Here is a 20,151-nt window from a genome sequence, read left to right as displayed (position 1 = left end):
GTTTCATCAGACCAGAGGACATTTCTTCAGAAAGTATCTTTGTCCCCATGTGCAGTTGCAAACCTTAGCTTCTTTATGGCGGTTTTTGAGCAGTGGCTTCTTCCTTGTTGAGCCTCCTTTCAGGTTATGTCGATATAGAACTCGTTTTACTGTGGATAATAGATACTTTTGTACCTGTTTCCTCCAGTATCTTCACAAGGCCCTTTGCTGTTGTTCTGGGATTGATTTGCACGTTTCACACTAAAGTACGTTCATCTCTAGGAGACAGAACGCGTCTCCTGCCTGAGCGGTATGACGGCTGTGTGGTCCCATGGTGTTTGTACTTGCGTACTATTGTTTGTACAGATGAACGTGGTACCTTCAGGCGTTTGGAAATTGCTCCCAAGAATGAACCAGACTTGTGGAGGTCTACAATGTTTTTCTGAGGTCTTGGCTGATTTCTTTTGATTTTCCCATGATGTCAAGCAAAGAGGCACTGAGTTTGAAGGTAGGTCTTTAAATACATCCACAGGTACACCTCCAAATGACTTAAATGATGCCAATTAGCCTATCAGAAGCTTCTAAAGCCATGACATCATTTTCTTGAATTTTCCAAGCTGTTTAAAGGCACAGTCAACTTAGTGTATGTAAACTTCTGACCCACTGGAATTGTGATACAGTGAATTATAAGTGAAATAATCTGTGTAAACAATTGTTGGAAAAATGACTTAGATGTCCTAACCGACTTGCCAAAACTATAGTTTGTTAACAAGAGATTTGTGGAGTGGTTGAAAAACGAGTTTTATTTCTCCAACCTAAGTGTATGTAAACTTCCGACTTCAACTATATATAGTGCTTTACCAGATGCTCTGCTATCAATGCATTGGCACTGCTATTTAGTTCTGGACATTCGATATGTGACTGACATGGTCATTGAGAGTTGTTTCTTTCGCCTGGTCCAGTTCTCATGCAGTGACTCTGATGGGAGCCTGGTTGCTTCAAGTGGTCTATATTAATATGTGGTTCATATCTGGTCTAGTTCTCATTCAGTGACTCTGACATGCTGTGTGTCTCTGGTCCAGTTACAGTACAGTGACTCTGACATGCTGTGTGTCTCTGGTCCAGTTACAGTACAGTGACTCTGATATGCTGTGTGTCTCTGGTCCAGTTCCAGTACAGTGACTCTGATATGCTGTGTGTCTCTGGTCCAGTTACAGTACAGTGACTCTGATATGCTGTGTGTCTCTGGTCCAGTTACAGTACAGTGACTCTGATGGGAACCCGGTCCATGTTGTCCAGCTGACCTTCCTGAAACTGCTGAGTGCCACGGCCAGACAGACCTTCACCTACTCCTGCCAGAACTCTGCCGGCTGGTTCGACAGCGCCACCCGCAGCCACCAGCACGCCATACGCTTCCGGGGCAGCAACGACGAGGAGATGAGCCAGGCCAAGAACCCCTTCATCCAGGCAACACACGACGGATGCCAGGTAGATGCCATGCAGAGACAAAGGAAAATGAATGAAATAATGTAATTGGTGCTAATGTTATGTCAAATGCTAATGTTTTGACCAATGGAAATGTTTTGACCAATGGAAATGTTTTGACAAATGCTAATGTTTTGACCAATGGTAATTTTTTGACCAATGGTAATTTTTTTGACCAATGCTAATGTTTTGACCAATGTTTTGTCAGCTGCTGTTTGATTCGATAAGGCAATGCAGCTGGTCACGTTCAGTTCATCATATGATATCTGAGTATGGTTGTCGTAAGGATTGGACCAAAATGCAGCGGGAATATGTATACTCATCTTCTTTTTATTTGAAGAAGGAGAAACAACTAAATACGTATTCAAAAAAAGAACAAACCGAAACAGTCCTGTCAGGTGCAACAAACACTAAACAAGGAACAACTCCCCACAAATCCCATAGAAAAACACCCCTCTTAAATAGGACCTTCAATTAGAAGCAACGAGGAGCAGCTGCTTCCAATTGAAGGTTCACCCAATAAACATCCCATAGAAATAGACATACTAGTACTAACATAGAAATAGACTAACAAAGAACATAGCCCAACAAACCACGAAACACTCTAAACAAACACCCCTCTTAAATATGAACATAGCCCAACAAACCCCGAAACACTCTAAACAAACACCCCCTGCCACGTCCTGACCAAACTACAATTACAAATAACCCCTTATACTGGTCAGGACATGACAATGGTATAGATAGGATCGAAGTTAGAATGAAAGCTAGCAAGGTAGCAGGCACAGTGTATCCTCAACTCTGCTGTATTTTTCTTTGTCTCTGCTGTAGTTCCGTAAGGGACAGGAGCGGACAGTCCTGGAGATCGACTCCCCCAGAGCAGAGCTGCTGCCAGTCATAGACGTGGCCCCCTCAGACTTTGGAAGCAGCAACCAAAAGTTTGGCTTCCACGTGGGACCAGTATGTTACAACGGTTAACTAACGTTGTATCAACCAACTAAGGAATGACCGGAACTGACCTGCACAACAATTTACCAATGAAAGAAACTGGACTTCACTGTTGTTTCCACATGCAATATTTATTATTATATGTCCGTATATGTGGTGGGTTTGGGGCATATGTTATAAGACTCTCAACAACCAATGGCAAGTAGAGGAGCAAAGGCAAGGAGGAACAAAGCACATTTATCAAAGGGAATTCATCCAATTAGATAGATTTAATGTGTGGTGTTTTTTTCTTTATCGTCATTATTTTCTTCGCTCACCTTTTGAGTGTGCTGTAATTAGATTCGCTAGAAGTAGTCTCTTGTTCCACTTGACAACAACCAATTTAAAAAGACAGGCAGATCCCTCCCATGTTGAGGCATGGGGTTAGCCTGTCATCTGTGCTATGGGTTAGTTGAGTGGCACTGTCTTTGCCAGGCCTGGGATGCAGATGAGATGAGTTGCTACCTGAGGGATTATGATGAGAGTGGAGTGGAATTAGCAGGAGACACTATCTGGCATTCTCATTAGCATGCCTGGATTGCAGTAGGATAATATCATATTGCAGTATAAGGATATTAGTTCTTGTTAACTGGTGGTGTACCGCAATATCTACGGTTGTAGGATCTTAATTTGAGACAGTTTGCTACAGCAGGAAAATAATCCTGCAGCAACAGGAAATGTGAATTATTATGTGGATTATAATGAATGGACATTTTTGTAGGGGTTGATACATTTTTCATAAGGGAAAATCAAGTCTGAAATTTCAAAGTAAAAATTACAAATACACCACAAGTTTTACATTTCCTGCATTGCAACAGGGTGATCGAATTAAGACCCTACATCGGTAGCATGTCAATTCCATACTAGTCTATTTCATCTGTCAACATTCCCTGTGTTAGTTAGAAGGTTGAACATACTGTATAATAGAAATGATATCTTTGCTCAGTGCTTTCCCTTCAACTGCAGATCACTCACTGAATGACCTTGAGAAGAGCACGCAATACCATGTTACTAGTAGTCTGTTGAGCCCAATGGTTACTTGAATGGAGAAGGTTGCTTTCCTTATCGGACTGGTTTACTCTGCACGCCTGTTGATAATATGACTTTCCGGCCTCCGTGTTTTCATTTCCTATTTGTGTCAGTTTGGCGTCCATTTTATTACGGAAAACAAGCATTCTGTATACCAGGCCTTAATGGTTGAGCTGGAGCTGTTTCAGCCCGAGAATGAGTTTCAGAGCATGTTGTTCTTAAAAAGGATATGAACAGTGTTTTCTCCAGTCCTCCATTTGTCTGTTACATCAAGAAGCATTTCGCATGTCGTTGTTTTCAAGCATCTTTTAAAAAGTACCGTTATTATCCACTGTCCTGTTCACCACCTCAGTCATGTATTTGTTTATTTGTTTTATGTGTGTATTAATTTTTATGATGTATTTTGTTATGATGTGTGGTGCTAAAGAAAATGTTTTTGTTTTGTGTCAACTACGTTTGTGTTGTTGTGTGCCTTGAGTCAGGAGGGTGCTCCAAAAAAAGGGTGCTGCAAAAACAAGTTATTGGTGCTCCAAAAGCCGTGCATGATGGGTAAGGAATGCTCTCTGAGCCAGGGAGTATCATATCATACTGTAGGACTGGACACTACAGTACAAACACTCTAACCTGCTGTATGGTAGGCAGGTTACAGTACCAGAGGTAGGTAAGGGGTAAGTTCCACATTTTCGCTTTAAGCGTTAAAACTCCCAAGACAGCCGCAGTTACAACATAGTGCCTTTACATCTCTACAACATCTCTCCAACATCTCTACAACATCTCTCCAACATCTCTCCAACATAACCTGCAGGCTGGTCTCCCAGCCTGTATACATAAACAGTACTGGCAGTTTACCAGCTTACTCCTCCTCACACTGTCTTTTAGTATTTAAACAATTACAGTAAAATTCCCCACCCCGTCCTGCCACACCCTGTGTATAGTATCTGTTCTACTCATTTTATATACTGTACAGTTATTCTAAGGACTTGATTATGAATAATAATCTGTTGCCTGAATGAAAATGTGTTTGTGAAAAGTGAATAAAAAAAAACGATTTTATAAAGACTAGGCTGTATCTGGAAGAGAGAGAGTTGTTTGTATCGGCCTCTCATCACTCAGTGTAATAGACAAACAATTCTCTTCATTACCGCCTAGTTCTGCAACATTCACTCAATGAGCCCGCAATCAACATCCCACCACAGCAGATGTAATCAACTCTGATTGGATTCTCAGTTAATTTATTTCAATTAGCTGGTGTTTCATTCCTCAAGAGGGAAACAGTGGAGAGACGCTAGCCGGGGGGGGGGGGTAATGAAACAGTTCTGGATAAGGAACACAACCATTGAGATTTTCCAACAACTGTCCAGTGTGTATGTGTGTGTGTGTGAGAGAGAGAGAGAGAGAGAGAGAGAGAGAGGGATAGAGAGGGAGAGAGGGCAGAAAGGAAGATACACAGAACAGACACTGCCGTATTGTTGGCTCTTGCTATAACATTGTCTGGTTGGCTGGTTATGTGACAAAAACACACTGTCAAATCTTCCTCATGCTGGCTCTCTCTCACTTTTATTCAGACATAATACATGCTCTCTCTCTCTCTTTCTCACACACACACACACACACGTTCTATCACATAACCAAAGACCAAGTCCACCAGTCCCCTATGGGGACTAGTCCTCAAGGTTAACGTCAATGCAGAATAAAGGTTACAGTACATTTCTCTCCTTTCTGCTCTCTTCAACTCAATTGGATTTTAACCACAGTGTAAGCTCCTGGCTGGGAAAGGTCAGGCCTAGCTGCTTCCTCAGAATAATGATCAAGCAAAGTGCATCATGACTGTCGATAGGCTAATATGCATTTTTCTCTCTCCAGCAAAGCACACACTATGCTGTATGATCTGGGTAGAATGTTTCACTATGCTGTATGATCTGGGTAGAATGAATCACTATGCTGTAGGATCTGGGTAGAATGAATCACTGTGCTGTAAGATGTGGGTAGAATGAATCACTATGCTGTTGAATCTGGGTAGAATGAATCACTATGCTGTAGGATCTGGGTAGAATGAATCACTATGCTGTAGGATCTGGGTAGAATGAATCACTGTGCTGTAAGATGTGGGTAGAATGAATCACTATGCTGTTGAATCTGGTGCTGCCGTTGGGTCTTTGTATCTCTGAGGTCCTCTATTCTCCCCAACCCATTGTCCATGTTGCTTTGTTGAGCAGAGAAGATAGTAAGATAGTATCTCCTGTACTGTATCTCTTTATCTCCTGTATCTGTGTAGGACTATTTCTGTCTGATACCCTCTGATCTCTGGGCTCACTTTGCTGTCCTGTGATCTGTACGCGCGATACTGACCTATATCTTCGTATAGATCTGATGTGCTGTGAACTTTAGGCTTTGTATTAATCTGGCTCTGTTCTATACTGTATATCAGCCCAGCTCCGGGCCTGTGGAAGAGAGTTTAGTGCAGGGTTGATGAGCCATGTTTCTCCTCCTGTATTTAGGTCCTGGAGTAGATGAATTCTCCAGTCCCTATAGCACACGGAGAATTTATTTTAGTGCTACTGTAACAAGATATTCTTTCATTCATCTCTTTCATTCTCTCTCCATCTCTCTATCTCTCCATCTCTCACTAGTCTCAGAACTCTGTAGCTAGAGCTCGACTTCTCTTTCTCCCTCACTCCGTTTAACCATCTTTCTTTCTCCCACTCTTACCTCACTCTCTCCTCTCTTTCCCAGCCCCCAGGTTTCCTCTCCTATGCATCACAGTGACGTTGATTGTAACTGGGCTGAACATGTCACCAAGTCAGTGTGAGAGATGAACATATTAAACAGGCGTTTAGATTCATGAGAGAGTGAACACAGAGATATCTACATCTGCTGTAGACTCCTGGCTGTAACAGCTCTACTGATGCCACACCATCTTTCTGTTGTGTCACAATCCATAACTGTAGACATTATTTAGCCACATCAGCATTGTGTGAATATGTGTATTGATTGGTTTCTTGTGAAAGCCCTACATTTTGCGATACATATTTACTCACGTATGACTCTTCCTGTATATTTATATGCAAGCTGTATGTCTATAGCTAGAGGACTCCTGATATCTCCAGGAGTGATAATTATAAATGTTGTCTTCATCTGTTGTCTAGTACTGTCTTTTTGCTAGCTAAGGCCGTCTACTTTAAGTGCTGCCTGTCTTCCCAGTGTCCTACTTGGTGTGTGAACTGCTGACTGCTCATAACTTGCAGCTCATTGTTGACACATCGATCAGGATTAAGGGGCAGGGCAATTAGTGATTGTTGTTGTTTTGGTAATCAGTGGCTGTATTGGAGGGGGAGAGGTTTCTCCACTCCTAGGCAATTAGCAATTAGTGTTAGCACTTCAGCCTCCCCTGTTTTCTCAGTGGCAGCTGTAAACGGCGGTCGTGTCAGCGGCGGTCTCGTCGTCAAAACTAAGACGGTTCTGCTGAGTTGTTCTGTGGAGTTATTGAAGGAAGGAACGAGAGGAAGGCTCCACAACAGTCTCTGACTTGAAAATCTTACAATAGTTATTTTCATATGATCTAATTTGGCAACTGTGTGTGTTTTGTATACCTGTTCGCTCCTCTCCCTGTAGGCTTTTTCATTTTATTTGTATTTTTTATAGGCTTTACAGACACTCACCACCCCTTGGCTGCAACCCTTCTAATTTAGTTTACCCTGCGCGCACAACCCATGTGGAATTCCCGGTCTCCAGCGGTATTTGGAACTGTCGATCTGTAGCCAAGAACACCGAGTTCATCTCAGCCTACCCTTCAGTCGGTAGACTTTTTGTCCCTGATGGAGAGACATGGATCACCCCAGAGAACACTGCTTCTCCAGCTGTTCTCTCTTCATCTGAGAACGTGTTTTCTCATAGTCCAAGAGCATCTGGTCATCGCGAGGGGTGGCACACGGCTACTCATTTCTCCTAAGTGGAGATTTTTCTCTTTTCTCCCCCACTCACCTGTCCACCTCCTCATTTGAATTCCATGCTGTCACTGTGTCTGCACCACGTACTCTCACTACTGGTGTCCCCTAGGGCTCGGTTCTAGGCCCTCTCTTCTCTCTGTACCATTGGCTCCGTCATATCCTCACATGGTCTCTCCTATCATTGCTATGCGGATAACACTCAACTACTTTTTTCCTTCCCCCCCTTCTGACACCCAGGTGGTGACAGGCATCTCTGCGTGCCTGGCAGATATCTCAACTTGGACGTCGGCCCACCACCTCAAGCTCAACTTCGACAAGATGGAGCTGCTCTTCCTCCCGGGGAAGGCCTGCCCACTCTATGACCTCTCCATCATGGTTGACAACTCCACGGTGTCCCCCTCCCAGAGTGCAAAGAACCTTGGCGTGACCCTGGACAACCCTCTGTCGTTCTCTGCCAATATCAAAGCAGTAACTCGCTCCTTCAGGTTAATGCTCTACAACATCCGTAGAGTACGACCCTGCCTCACACAGGAAGCGGTGCAGGTCCTAATCCAGGCACTTGCCCTCTCCCGTCTGGACTACTGCAACTCGCTGTCGGTTGAGCTCCCCGCTTGTGCCATCAAACCCCTGCAATTTATCCAGAATGCTGCAGCCCGTCTGGTTTTCAACCCCCCCCCCCCACCCCCCCATGACTGAGATAATGTGGTTGTCCCACCTAGCTATCTTAAGATGAATGCAATAACTGTCAGTCGCTCTGGATAAGAGAGTCTGTTAAAATGTAAATGTATCTATCCAACACGGGTGTGTGTGTATGTATGCATGTGAGAATGTGACTGAGTGAACAAACGTGCACTCATTAGTGTGCATGTGAGAATGTGACTGAGTGAGCAAACGTGCACTCATTAGTGTGCATGTGAGAATGTGACTGAGTGAACAAACGTGCACTCATTAGTGTGCATGTGAGAATGTGACTGAGTGAACAAACGTGCACTCATTAGTGTGCATGTGAGAATGTGACTGAGTGAACAAACGTGCACTCATTAGTGTGCATGTGAGCGTTTCTCCTCCTGTCGACACCCTTCCACAGATTCTTTGTCTTCGGAAGAGGGGAGATTATTTCTGCAGACCCTTTTCCCATCAAAAGTGGTTATCGACAAAGCTAACATTAGTAAAGAATTGAAGGGAGGGAGGGAAGGTGGGAGGAGAGGGAGGGAAATATAATTATTCCCTAGACGGAGGCGTGTGTAGAGCGGTGAGAAGCGGGGAGAGAGAGGCCTGGGTCCTGTGGCTGTCTGAAAGAGTGTCAGATGATTATCTGGGAGACAGAAGAGAGACCAGACACAGCCTTAGATTCCTCCATTATCCCCCAAAACCCCTTGCTGCATCACTCCTTCCACCGCCCCCCTCATGCCCCCCTCATGCCCCCCTGTCTCCTGTTTCAACTCTCACCGCCCGTCTCCACTGTGTCATTCTCACTTAGTTTAGTCCTCAGTGCGTAGGACAGCGCCAGTCGTCCCAGCAGCGCTTCGCTCCCTCCACGCACAGCCGAGGTAATCAGCAGACTCATATTGTTACTAACCAGGGAGAGTGATGGGAGAATCACTCAGGCCAATTTCAGTGTGGTCACAGCCTCTTCATAAAGGAGAAACATATTAATACACTGTAATGAAGAAACCACACTTATATCAGGAGCTGGAACAAATTGTCACAATCAGTCATGGGGGATTGGTGTGTGAGAGTGTGTGTGTGTTAGAGAAACTCCATTGTCCATGAAGGACTCCACTGTTCAATAGATATGATTTGCACATAAATCATTGGCGGCAGGGAGAGAGAGAAGGGAGAGAAGGGCAGATTGAATGTTATAATGATGAGTGTATAGTGGGGTCGTAGTCCACTTGAGTGTTGAGTCAGGGGAAGTAATCCTTTCCATTCGGCTCCTACAGTATATGAGGCTGCATGACTCCTTTCCTCTGTGGAACAGAATGTAGTAGGATCCTCCTTTCTACCTCTCTCTCTCTCCTCTGCCCCCTCTTCATTCTTCACCCTTCTCTTTCCATCATCCCTCTCTCTCCCCCTCTCCTTCCCTCCTCTCCGCCTTACCCTCCTCTACCCACCTGTCTCTCTCCCTCTCTCCTTCCCCTCCTTCTCTCCCAACTCTCTCTCAGGATGATCAATGAACCCTGTCCTGTAGTATTGGCTGCTCTACAAACGCTGACATGGTTGTTATTCTGTCAGGATGAATCCAACATGGCAGCATTTCATGAACGCCCTGGACACATTTCATAAATCTTAGCTGGCCTCGCTGCTGACTAGATGTGAACTGCAGAGGAAGCAGAACCTTTGTGTGAGCAGAACAGGACTCTCTTTCTCTCTGTCTGACTGCTGTGAGCCTCACCTAGGCTGAGTACAAAATGTCACCCTTTAAAGTGCACTACCTTTGATGAGAGCCCTGGTCAAAAATAGTACACTAAATAGGGAATAGGGTGCTATTTGGGACCCAGTCCTAGCCTCCTGTCAGTGGGTATGGAGCTGGGTTTAAAGATACTGGGCTGCTGAGAGCCTGGCTGGTGTTTTACTGCTATAGATGAAATGCATAGCTAGAGATAGCAGGGAGAGGAAGGTAATAATGAATGCTGTCAGTCAGACAGCACTGGGCTGTTTGTCATTTGAACAGTACAGTAAGTACCACGGTGGTTTAATCAAAATGTTTATTCTAATAAATAGAAAAACTCCAGTGTCCTGTATGTATTGTATATCTGGTTTGTTTGTGTACTAGATAGGGACTGGTTTACTCTGTGGTTGTAAGTGTAGGCCTGCAGTTGTGAATTGATGTGCTCATTTGTTTCCCACGGTTGCTTTTCAATAATTCAGCTCCAACCTAAGAAATAGAGCGGTATAGTTTATCTGAATCTGCTGTAGGAATATACTCTGCACCACTAACTCCCATCGTATTACCCAGACCCATGTTTCACATATACTACATGTATGTACATAGTAGCAGTAAAGACATTATACACAGGCACACCATACATACACATATTCAACAAAAATATATACATACATATGAAGAGGTAGTACACACACACACACACACACACACACACACACACACACACACACACACTGTCAGTAACAGTGGTCCATTAATCCCACAGGGACGTCAGACACCCTCGATGTGTCTGTTCCTTCAACAGATGAAAGTGCTGTGAGGATGTTCATGTGGAATCCCTGATGGCTCTGCTAGCTGAATAAACGACGACCTGGGTCCTGGTGGTTGGATCTGGCCTACTGGGGTGTTGAGTAAGTGTTTGGCTGAAGTGTGTGTTGGGTGTGTTTCCTGGTTGCCGTCCGTAGTGTCTGTGCTGCTTGGTGAGATGCTGGAGAGTTAATGAGGAACTGGGGATTTCAGGTGCTGGCTGGCCCTGTGAGAGAGGAGAGGTGAGGATATGAACGGAGAAGTGAGGAGAGGAGAGGAGGGGTGACTGACAGGTCTCATGAATAGTGATGTTCAACAGCTGCTCATTAACCGCGAGACTGTCAGGTAGCAGACTGAAGGAGCACACAGACACACACACCTGTCCATAGTCCCTTCATCTCTGTCCCCTGTTCCTGCTCCACATCCCAGGTAGAACCACACCTGTGTGTGTCGTCCCCCCCCCCCCCCCCCCCCACCAGGGCAGCCCCCTCATTGAATATGGAACGGCCTATCATGCCAGCTGTAAATTCTTAATTAAACTCTCATTGCAATAGGTAAGGGTATGCCTGGAAGCCATTCCACATTCCCCTGCTAAGAATACCAAGTTAGTGAGCTGGCTGCTAGGGGACCATGCCTTCAGAGAGCAGTGTCTCTTCTCTGGTTAACAGACTCTGATGGAATGCACCTTTTGTTTGTAGTCGATGGAGAAGCAGAGGCATCCACCACGTAATTAAAGGCCCATGTGATCTCTAATAAAGCGTGCTGTCTGTCCCTCTCCCACCTTGGGGAGAGCAGAACCAGGGACAGGCATACCTTCATTACTACACAGCGTTCTCTGCCTTGACGTCTGCCTTCTACAAACACTCACAAACACACATACTCATGACCATTAACAGATACAGTATGTGCGACACACACTGTGAATCACCAGATCTCCATATTTCACATTTTCTCCAATCGTACACACACACATACACACACACACACTGTGAAAGAGAGAGAGAGAGAAAATGGCTCTCCTGCAATGAGGCTGGGATTGATTCTAGTCACACAGAGCTGGGGCGAGATGAGCAGTCACTCTGAATAGGCCCGGCAGTCAAATAATACAGATACGAACATCAGAGGAATAATTGAAGAAAGTGTTTTATATGTAAAAGACAGAGAGGGATGAAGTGGAATTGAATCCCAGAGGAAATGAGGAGGGAGGTGTGTCCCAAGAGACAGACTCACAAAGGCTCCGGCATGTTTGAAGAAAATAGAGGATAATTAAAGTGGTCAGTGCCTTCCACAGGCCAGGACAACACAATCTCTCTCTTTTTCTCTATCTACCTTTCTCTCTCTTTCTATTTTCTATCTGCCCCCCTCTCTCCCCCTATCTTTTCCTATTTCCCATATCTCTCCTTCTGTTTCTCAATCTCTCTCTCTCTCTGTCTCCCTCTATGTCTGTCTCTCTCTCTCTCCCCTCTTACTCTTCCACACACACAGCCAGTCCTAGCTCCAATGTCAACCCAGACCTCTCGTTGCACACAGGATTTCACTCAGTCGTTCTACCACTTTCATCCTGATACGGCCCAATGCCTGAGCGGTGGCACTTCTCCTGACCCCTCCACCATCTGTCTCTGTGGAAGATGGGATGGAGAGAAGAGAGGCAACCGGTTTTCAAATGGGAGTTGAACCCGCAGGCACTCCATTGAGTAAACAATGGAAAAAAGTTTTCTGACTGAATCTCCCTCTATCTCTCCTTCCCTCTCTCTCTCTCTCATTCTTTCTTTCTCTCTCGCTGCATTCTATCAAGCGTGTCGGCATGACAACAACAGGTCTCCATGGCGACGGTGTGCCCAGGCGATTCCTGTGCTGCTGGTCTGGTTATGTACCAGTGCTCCAGGCCTCCCCTGGATCCTCTGCCTGGTGGGCTAGCCGCTCCAAATCAATAACTCACTCAAGGAACTCACCCATGGCCAGGATAATTCATACATCACTCCTGTATGGCTCTGCTTTTTAAAGAACCCAACCCATATAACCCATATTGCAAACAACCATTAGTGTAAATGCATGACTGCAAAGTCCCTAAGACATTTCAAACATAGAAAATAAATGACAATTTGAGTGTGGAGAAAACCCATGTGCAATCCCAATGGTAAACATTTCCTACTCTTTCACAGACCATCATTAGACTGATGTCAGGCCGTGCGCTACTGGTGGAGAAGTCAGGTGCAGGAGAGCAGGGAGTATTGAACAAGCGCACACTTTATTATGGCAGTAGAGAAAATAACAGAAGAACGCAGCTTCTTGAAAACCTCCAGCCCACAAGGCAAAAGTGTAAGCCGCGATAAATGTTCAATACAAGACACTGTAATACAAAATAAACAAACCGTGTGCAAAAAACACGGAAACGTGAAAACCCAGTCTGGCGAGTAACGATAACCACGTAACACGAAACAATTACACACAAAGACCTGGAGGGGAACAGAGGACTAAATACATGCAGTGTGATTATGGAATGAAAACCAGGTGTGTAATGGAACAAGACAAAACAAATGGACATATGACAAATGGAGCGGCGATGGCTAGAAAGCCGGTGACGTCGATTGCCGAACGCCGCCCGAACAAGGAGAGGAGCCGAATTCGGTGACAGCTGAAACCCAATCATCAACAAAAAACATTATCCCTGACTAATCCATATGACTAAATCAATGCTTTACAAAATCAATAATCATTACAAAATTCCTCCATGTGGTCCTTTTAAACCCTTCAGATTCCCCAGCCTCCCTTCCCGTTACCATAGCATGGCCATTACTCTCCCCGTGCCGTGTGTGGCCGACGCAGCCTGACAGGAGAGCACAAAATCCCATGTTCCTCTCTGTGCTCATTCGCCATAGATGATTTCTCCTCCGTCTCCCTCTCTCTCTCTCTCTCTCTCTCTCTCTCTCTCTCTCTCTCTCTCTCTCTTCCCCTCTCTCTCTCTTCCCCTCTCTCGTCCCCCTGTCTCTCTTGGTCGCAGTGTATTGATTGGTCTCTGAGTGTACGGAGCAGGAAGATAGGATAAATACTGAGTCAGTGACCATGAACAGCTCTCTCAGTCACCCTGACATGAAGGGAAGGATAATCATCTGCCAGCCATGAGAAAGAGCCCATGCAGCCCTCCTAACCACAATGCACCTGACGCACCTCCCCTGGTAAACACACTGGCTCCTTCCTTCAGGCCCTAGACATCTCTGGTCTGAACCCTTTAAGACATGAGCCCCAGAGAGTTTCTCTCTTTCTGTTTATCTGTTGGCTTTGGAGATGGTTAGCCTGAGCTACACTAGGCTGGTTGTGGTTCCAGACCTTCAGAGACTAATCATTTTGAACTGAGAAATATATGATTGAAGAAATGAATGTTGAATGGGGAGGAGTTGGCTGAAGTACAAACAGATCTGCAACCAGTCTAAACCCCCCGACCTACATATTCCATATTTTCTTCAACGTGACCATTATTTCTCAATTAAGCCAGTCTTATCCTGTTATGTTTGGTGTCTACACATCCTTGTAGACAGTGATAATGTGCTCAAACAAGTGCTGTACTGTGTGCCCTCAGATGGAGAATCACAAGCCACAATGTACTGTAGCACATCAACATTCACACCACACAGAATACAAATGCACACACAAACACACATTTGCCTGCCAATCCACATTCATAGGCACACATGCATGGCCACCATGACTCAACAAACAGTTGAGCACACACACTTGGGCTAAATGAGGGCTGCTGGTATCTCTTGCGGCGTTAGGAGCACTGGCGCGGGTCTTTCTCTTCGATTCTGAAAGCCGTATCTGTATCAGGAACAGCCAACTGAAAAAGCAATTTGCTTTGTCACACAGAGACATGCCTGACTATACTGAATAATTGCACTGTGGCTCTGGAAAGAGCAGATCTCCTTTTATCTAATGAAGACCTTAAGGGGAGAGAGGGAGGTGTGTGTGTGTGTGTGTGTGTGTGTGTGTGTGTGTGTGTGTGTGTGTGTGTGTGTGTGTGTGTGTGTGTGTGTGTGTGTGTGTGTGTGTGTGGGTGCGCATGTGTGTGGGTGCGCGTGTGTGTCCATGCGTTGGTGCAAGTTTGTGCGTGTACCAGCGTGGGCCTGCATTTACAGCGACGGCAGGTAGCCTAGCGGTTAGCATGTTGGGCCAGTAATAAAGGGAAAAGGGGATACCTAGTCAGTTGCACTGTCCATGTGCCCTTGAGCAAGGTGCTTAACTCTAATTGCTCCAGGGTCGCCGGTGATAATGGCTGACCCTGGCCATGACCCCACTCTCTGAGGGTGTCTCAGGAGGAGTTGGGATATGCTAAAAACACATTTCCATTTCATGTGTATAATTCACACTTTTACATGTGTGAAATAGGACAAATATAAGCACTCACCTAATTATGATTTGTGTGATTGTATTTGTGCATGGCGTGTGTGTGTGTGTGTGTGTGTGTGTGTGTGTGTGTGTGTGTGTGTGTGTGTGTGTGTGTGTGTGTGTGTGTGTGTGTGTGTGTGTGTGTGTGTGTGTGTGTGTAGGATAAGGGTTAAGGAGCTGGTCCATATAATGTGTGTGTGTGAACGTAATCAAGAGAGAAGTGTGTAAACGCAGACAAGGAAGAGAGTGAAGCGGCTCCATTGTATCTGTTCCAATCACGATAATGTCCCTTGCTGCTCTCTCTCCTCTCCACACAGTTGCATTGCAATATATTGATTCATCAAATCTGCATGTAGCCTCTGGGCCAGCCCTGTCCAGTCGCAGGTTTGGAGAAGGGCTCTGATTCAATAATGCAACAGTAGGCTGAAGAGTAAAAGCCCTGGTGCATGGCCTCAGACAGTAACTCCAGAGAAGTGCTGAGTCCACACTCCACACTCTGTGGTCTAGCTGCTCTCTGTGTGGAGGCAGCCAGCCAGGCAGACAGCCAGGCAGGCAGGCTCTGGAGCACCTGCAGACTGGGACAACACTTCAGAGGCCAGGGCAGAGATAGGAGACTCACAGAGGGCACACACCCACGAGGGGCTGCAGGGAGAGGTTAAAGACACTGTAAGACTCTGGGTCACTCTCAGTTGTGTGGCCAGTGTTCTTCTCCTGGCTTCCAACAGGGGAGGTACATTTAGTTACTGCAATCACCAGCATTTTAGCTCCAGGGCTGGAGAGTAGGTACATTTAGTTACTGCAATCACCAGCATTTTAGCTCCAGGGCTGGAGAGTAGGTACATTTAGTTACTGTAATCACCAGCATTTTAGCTCCAGGGCTGGAGAGTAGGGACATTTAGTTACTGTAATCACCAGCATTTTAGCTCCAGGGCTGGAGAGTAGGTACATTTAGTTACTGTAATCACCAGCATTTTAGCTCCAGGGCTGGAGAGTAGGGACATTTAGTTACTGTAATCACCAGCATTTTAGCTCCAGGGCTGGAGAGTAGGGACATTTAGTTACTGTAATCACCAGCATTTTAGCTCCAGGGCTGGAGAGTAGGGACATTTAGTTACTGTAATCACCAGCATTTTAGCTCCAGGCCTGGAGAGTAGGGACATTTAGTTACTGTAATCACCAGCATTTTAGCTCCAGGGCTGGAGAGTAGGGACATTTTGTTACTGTAATCACCAGCATTTTAGCTCCAGGGCTGGATAGGAAGGACATTTAGTTACTGTAATCACCAGCATTTTAGCTCCAGGGCTGGAGAGTAGGGACATTTAGTTACTGTAATCACCAGCATTTTAGCTCCAGGGCTGGATAGGAAGGACATTTTGTTGCTGTAATCACCAGCATTTTAGCTCCAGGGCTGGAGAGTAGGGACATTTAGTTACTGTAATCACCAGCATTTTAGCTCCAGGGCTGGAGAGTAGGAACATTTTGTTACTGTAATCACCAGCGTTTTAGCTCCAGGGCTGGAGAGGAAGGACATTTTGTTGCTGTAATCACCAGCGTTTTAGCTCCAGGGCTGGAGAGTAGGGACATTTAGTTACTGTAATCACCAGCATTTTAGCTCCAGGGCTGGAGAGTAGGGACATTTAGTTACTGTAATCACCAGCATTTTAGCTCCAGGGCTGGAGAGTAGGGACATTTTGTTACTGTAATCACCAGCATTTTAGCTCCAGGGCTGGATAGGAAGGACATTTAGTTACTGTAATCACCAGCATTTTAGCTCCAGGGCTGGAGAGTAGGGACATTTAGTTACTGTAATCACCAGCATTTTAGCTCCAGGGCTGGAGAGTAGGGACATTTTGTTACTGTAATCACCAGCATTTTAGCTCCAGGGCTGGATAGGAAGGACATTTTGTTGCTGTAATCACCAGCATTTTAGCTCCAGGGCTGGAGAGTAGGGACATTTAGTTACTGTAATCACCAGCATTTTAGCTCCAGGGCTGGAGAGTAGGAACATTTTGTTACTGTAATCACCAGCGTTTTAGCTCCAGGGCTGGAGAGGAAGGACATTTTGTTGCTGTAATCACCAGCGTTTTAGCTCCAGGGCTGGAGAGGAAGGACATTTTGTTGCTGTAATCACCAGCATTTTAGCTCCAGGGCTGGATAGGAAGGACATTTTGTTGCTGTAATCACCAGCATTTTAGCTCCAGGGCTGGAGAGTAGGGACATTTAGTTACTGTAATCACCAGCATTTTAGCTCCCGGGCTGGAGAGTAGGAACATTTTGTTACTGTAATCACCAGCGTTTTAGCTCCAGGGCTGGAGAGGAAGGACATTTTGTTGCTGTAATCACCAGCGTTTTAGCTCCAGGGCTGGAGAGGAAGGACATTTTGTTGCTGTAATCACCAGCGTTTTAGCTCCAGGGCTAGAGAGTAGGGAGAGGGGGAGACAAAAGGAGCAAAGGCAGTGTGTTCTCATCTTATTCAGTCATGTCTGTGTGTTTAGGAGCAGGTTTGTGGATGGCGGTGATGTAAAGCTGTAAATCGATTGTTCCGGTTGGAGCGTGTGTAAGCCGTCAGTGACAGTTTGGAGTATTTAACTTCATAATGAGGCTGAACGTGCAGCAGTTCACTGCTCCGCGGCTAAGCTGCTGTAATCGCTTCTATCTGCTTCATTATGTAAAAAACATTCCTTATCCTCCCAGTCTGTCGCTCCCTCTCTCTACTCCCTCCCCTCTCCTCTCTCTCTCTATAGGCCCCCTGCAATGTAACCGGCACGGTGCACGGAACTGCAGTGTAGAATGAGAGAATGAGAAGAGGAGACATACTGGGAGGAACCAACCTGAATGGCAGCTGCTGCTAGAGGGTTTCAGTCCAAATGGCTGAGAGACGGAGCACTGAGAGACGGAGCACTGAGAGACGGAGCACTGAGAGAGGGAGAATCCTGAGAGATGGAGCACTGAGAGACGGAACACTGAGAGACGGAGCACTGAGAGAGGGAGAATCCTGAGAGACGGAGCACTGAGAGACGGAACACTGAGAGACGGAGCACTGAGAGACGGAGCACTGAGAGACGAAGCACTGAGAGACGGAGCACTGAGAGACGGAGCACTGAGAGACGGAGCACTGAGAGACGGAACACTGAGAGACGGAGCACTGAGAGACGAAGCACTGAGAGACGGAGCACTGAGAGACGGAACACTGAGAGACGGAACACTGAGAGACGGCGCACTGAGAGTGGGAGCACTGAGAGACGGAGCACTGAGAGAGGGAGAATCCTGAGAGACGGAGCACTGAGAGATGGAGCACTGAGAGACGGAGCACTGAGAGAGGGAGCACTGAGAGACGAAGCACTGAGAGACGGAGCACTGAGAGACGGAGCACTGAGAGACGGAGCACTGAGAGACGGAACACTGAGAGACGGAGCACTGAGAGACGAAGCACTGAGAGACGGAGCACTGAGAGACGGAACACTGAGAGACGGAACACTGAGAGACGGAACACTGAGAGACGGCGCACTGAGAGTGGGAGCACTGAGAGACGGAGCACTGAGAGAGGGAGAATCCTGAGAGACGGAGCACTGAGAGATGGAGCACTGAGAGACGGAGCACTGAGAGAGGGAGCACTGAGAGACGGAGCACTGAGAGAGGGAGCACTGAGAGAGGGAGAATCCTGAGAGACGGAGCACTGAGAGACGGAGCACTGAGAGACGGAGCACTGAGAGTGGGAGCACTGAGAGACGGAGCACTGAGAGACGGAGCACTGAGAGACGGAGCACTGAGAGACGGAGCACTGAGAGAGGGAGCACTGAGAGATGGAGCACTGAGAGAGGGAGCACTGAGAGACGGAGCACTGAGAGAGGGAGCACTGAGAGAGGGAGAATCCTGAGAGACGGAGCACTGAGAGACAGAGCACTGAGAGAGGGAGCACTGAGAGACGGAGCACTGAGAGACGGAGCACTGAGAGACGGAGCACTGAGAGAGGGAGCACTGAGAGACGGAGCACTGAGAGAGGGAGCACTGAGAGACGGAGCACTGAGAGACGGAGCACTGAGAGACGGAGCACTGAGAGACGGAGCACTGAGAGAGGGAGCACTGAGAGACGGAGCACTGAGAGAGGGAGCACTGAGAGACGGAGCACTGAGAGACGGAGCACTGAGAGACGGAGCACTGAGAGAGGGAGCACTGAGAGACGGAGCACTGAGAGACGGAGCACTGAGAGAGGGAGCACTGAGAGACGGAGCACTGAGAGACGGAGCACTGAGAGACGGAGCACTGAGAGACGGAGCACTGAGAGAGGGAGCACTGAGAGACGGAGCACTGAGAGACGGAACACTGAGAGACGGAGCACTGAGAGAGGGAGCACTGAGAGACGGAGCACTGAGAGACGGAGCACTGAGAGACGGAGCACTGAGAGAGGGAGCACTGAGAGACGGAGCACTGAGAGACGGAGCACTGAGAGAGGGAGCACTGAGAGACGGAGCACTGAGAGACGGAGCACTGAGAGAGGGAGCACTGAGAGACGGAGCACTGAGAGACGGAGCACTGAGAGAGGGAGCACTGAGAGACGGAGCACTGAGAGACGGAGCACTGAGAGAGGGAGCACTGAGAGAGGGAGCACTGAGAGACGGAGCACTGAGAGAGGGAGCACTGAGAGACGGAACACTGAGAGACGGAGCACTGAGAGACGGAGCACTGAGAGAGGGAGCACTGAGAGACGGAGCACTGAGAGACGGAGCACTGAGAGAGGGAGCACTGAGAGACGGAGCACTGAGAGAGGGAGCACTGAGAGACGGAGCACTGAGAGACGGAGCACTGAGAGACGGAGCACTGAGAGACGGAGCACTGAGAGACGGAGCACTGAGAGAGGGAGCACTGAGAGAAGGAGCACTGAGAGAGGGAGCACTGAGAGACGGAGCACTGAGAGACGGAGCACTGAGAGAGGGAGCACTGAGAGACGGAGCACTGAGAGACGGAGCACTGAGAGACGGAGCACTGAGAGAGGGAGCACTGAGAGACGGAGCACTGAGAGACGGAGCACTGAGAGAGGGAGCACTGAGAGACGGAGCACTGAGAGACGGAGCACTGAGAGACGGAGCACTGAGAGAGGGAGCACTGAGAGAGGGAGCACTGAGAGACGGAACACTGAGAGAGGGA

General features: G+C 47.1%; 1 protein-coding gene across 4 annotated transcripts in view; it reads left to right on the top strand.

Annotated features, from left to right (window-relative positions):
- LOC115199193 (collagen alpha-1(XI) chain) overlaps positions 1–4,540 on the top strand; it is a 98,549-nt gene extending 94,009 nt beyond the window's left edge. For 2 of the 4 annotated variants that reach the window (XM_029761843.1, XM_029761824.1), the window contains 2 exons: positions 1,234–1,467; positions 2,296–4,540. In XM_029761843.1, coding sequence (XP_029617703.1) covers positions 1,234–1,467; positions 2,296–2,442 — 381 coding nt within the window. In that variant the 3' untranslated portion in view covers positions 2,443–4,540. Of the gene's footprint in view, positions 1–1,061; positions 1,468–2,295 lie in introns of those variants that run through there. The other 2 variants (XM_029761838.1, XM_029761831.1) reach the window with 2 other exon arrangements.
- Positions 4,541–20,151: the final 15,611 nt, after the last annotated feature.

Source organism: Salmo trutta, chromosome 1 (genome assembly GCF_901001165.1).
Source record: "Salmo trutta chromosome 1, fSalTru1.1, whole genome shotgun sequence".
In the NCBI taxonomy this organism is placed as follows: Eukaryota; Metazoa; Chordata; class Actinopteri; order Salmoniformes; family Salmonidae; genus Salmo; species Salmo trutta.
The sequence above is the reverse complement of the archived record's forward strand: the minus strand, read 5'-3'. Positions and strand labels throughout refer to the sequence as shown.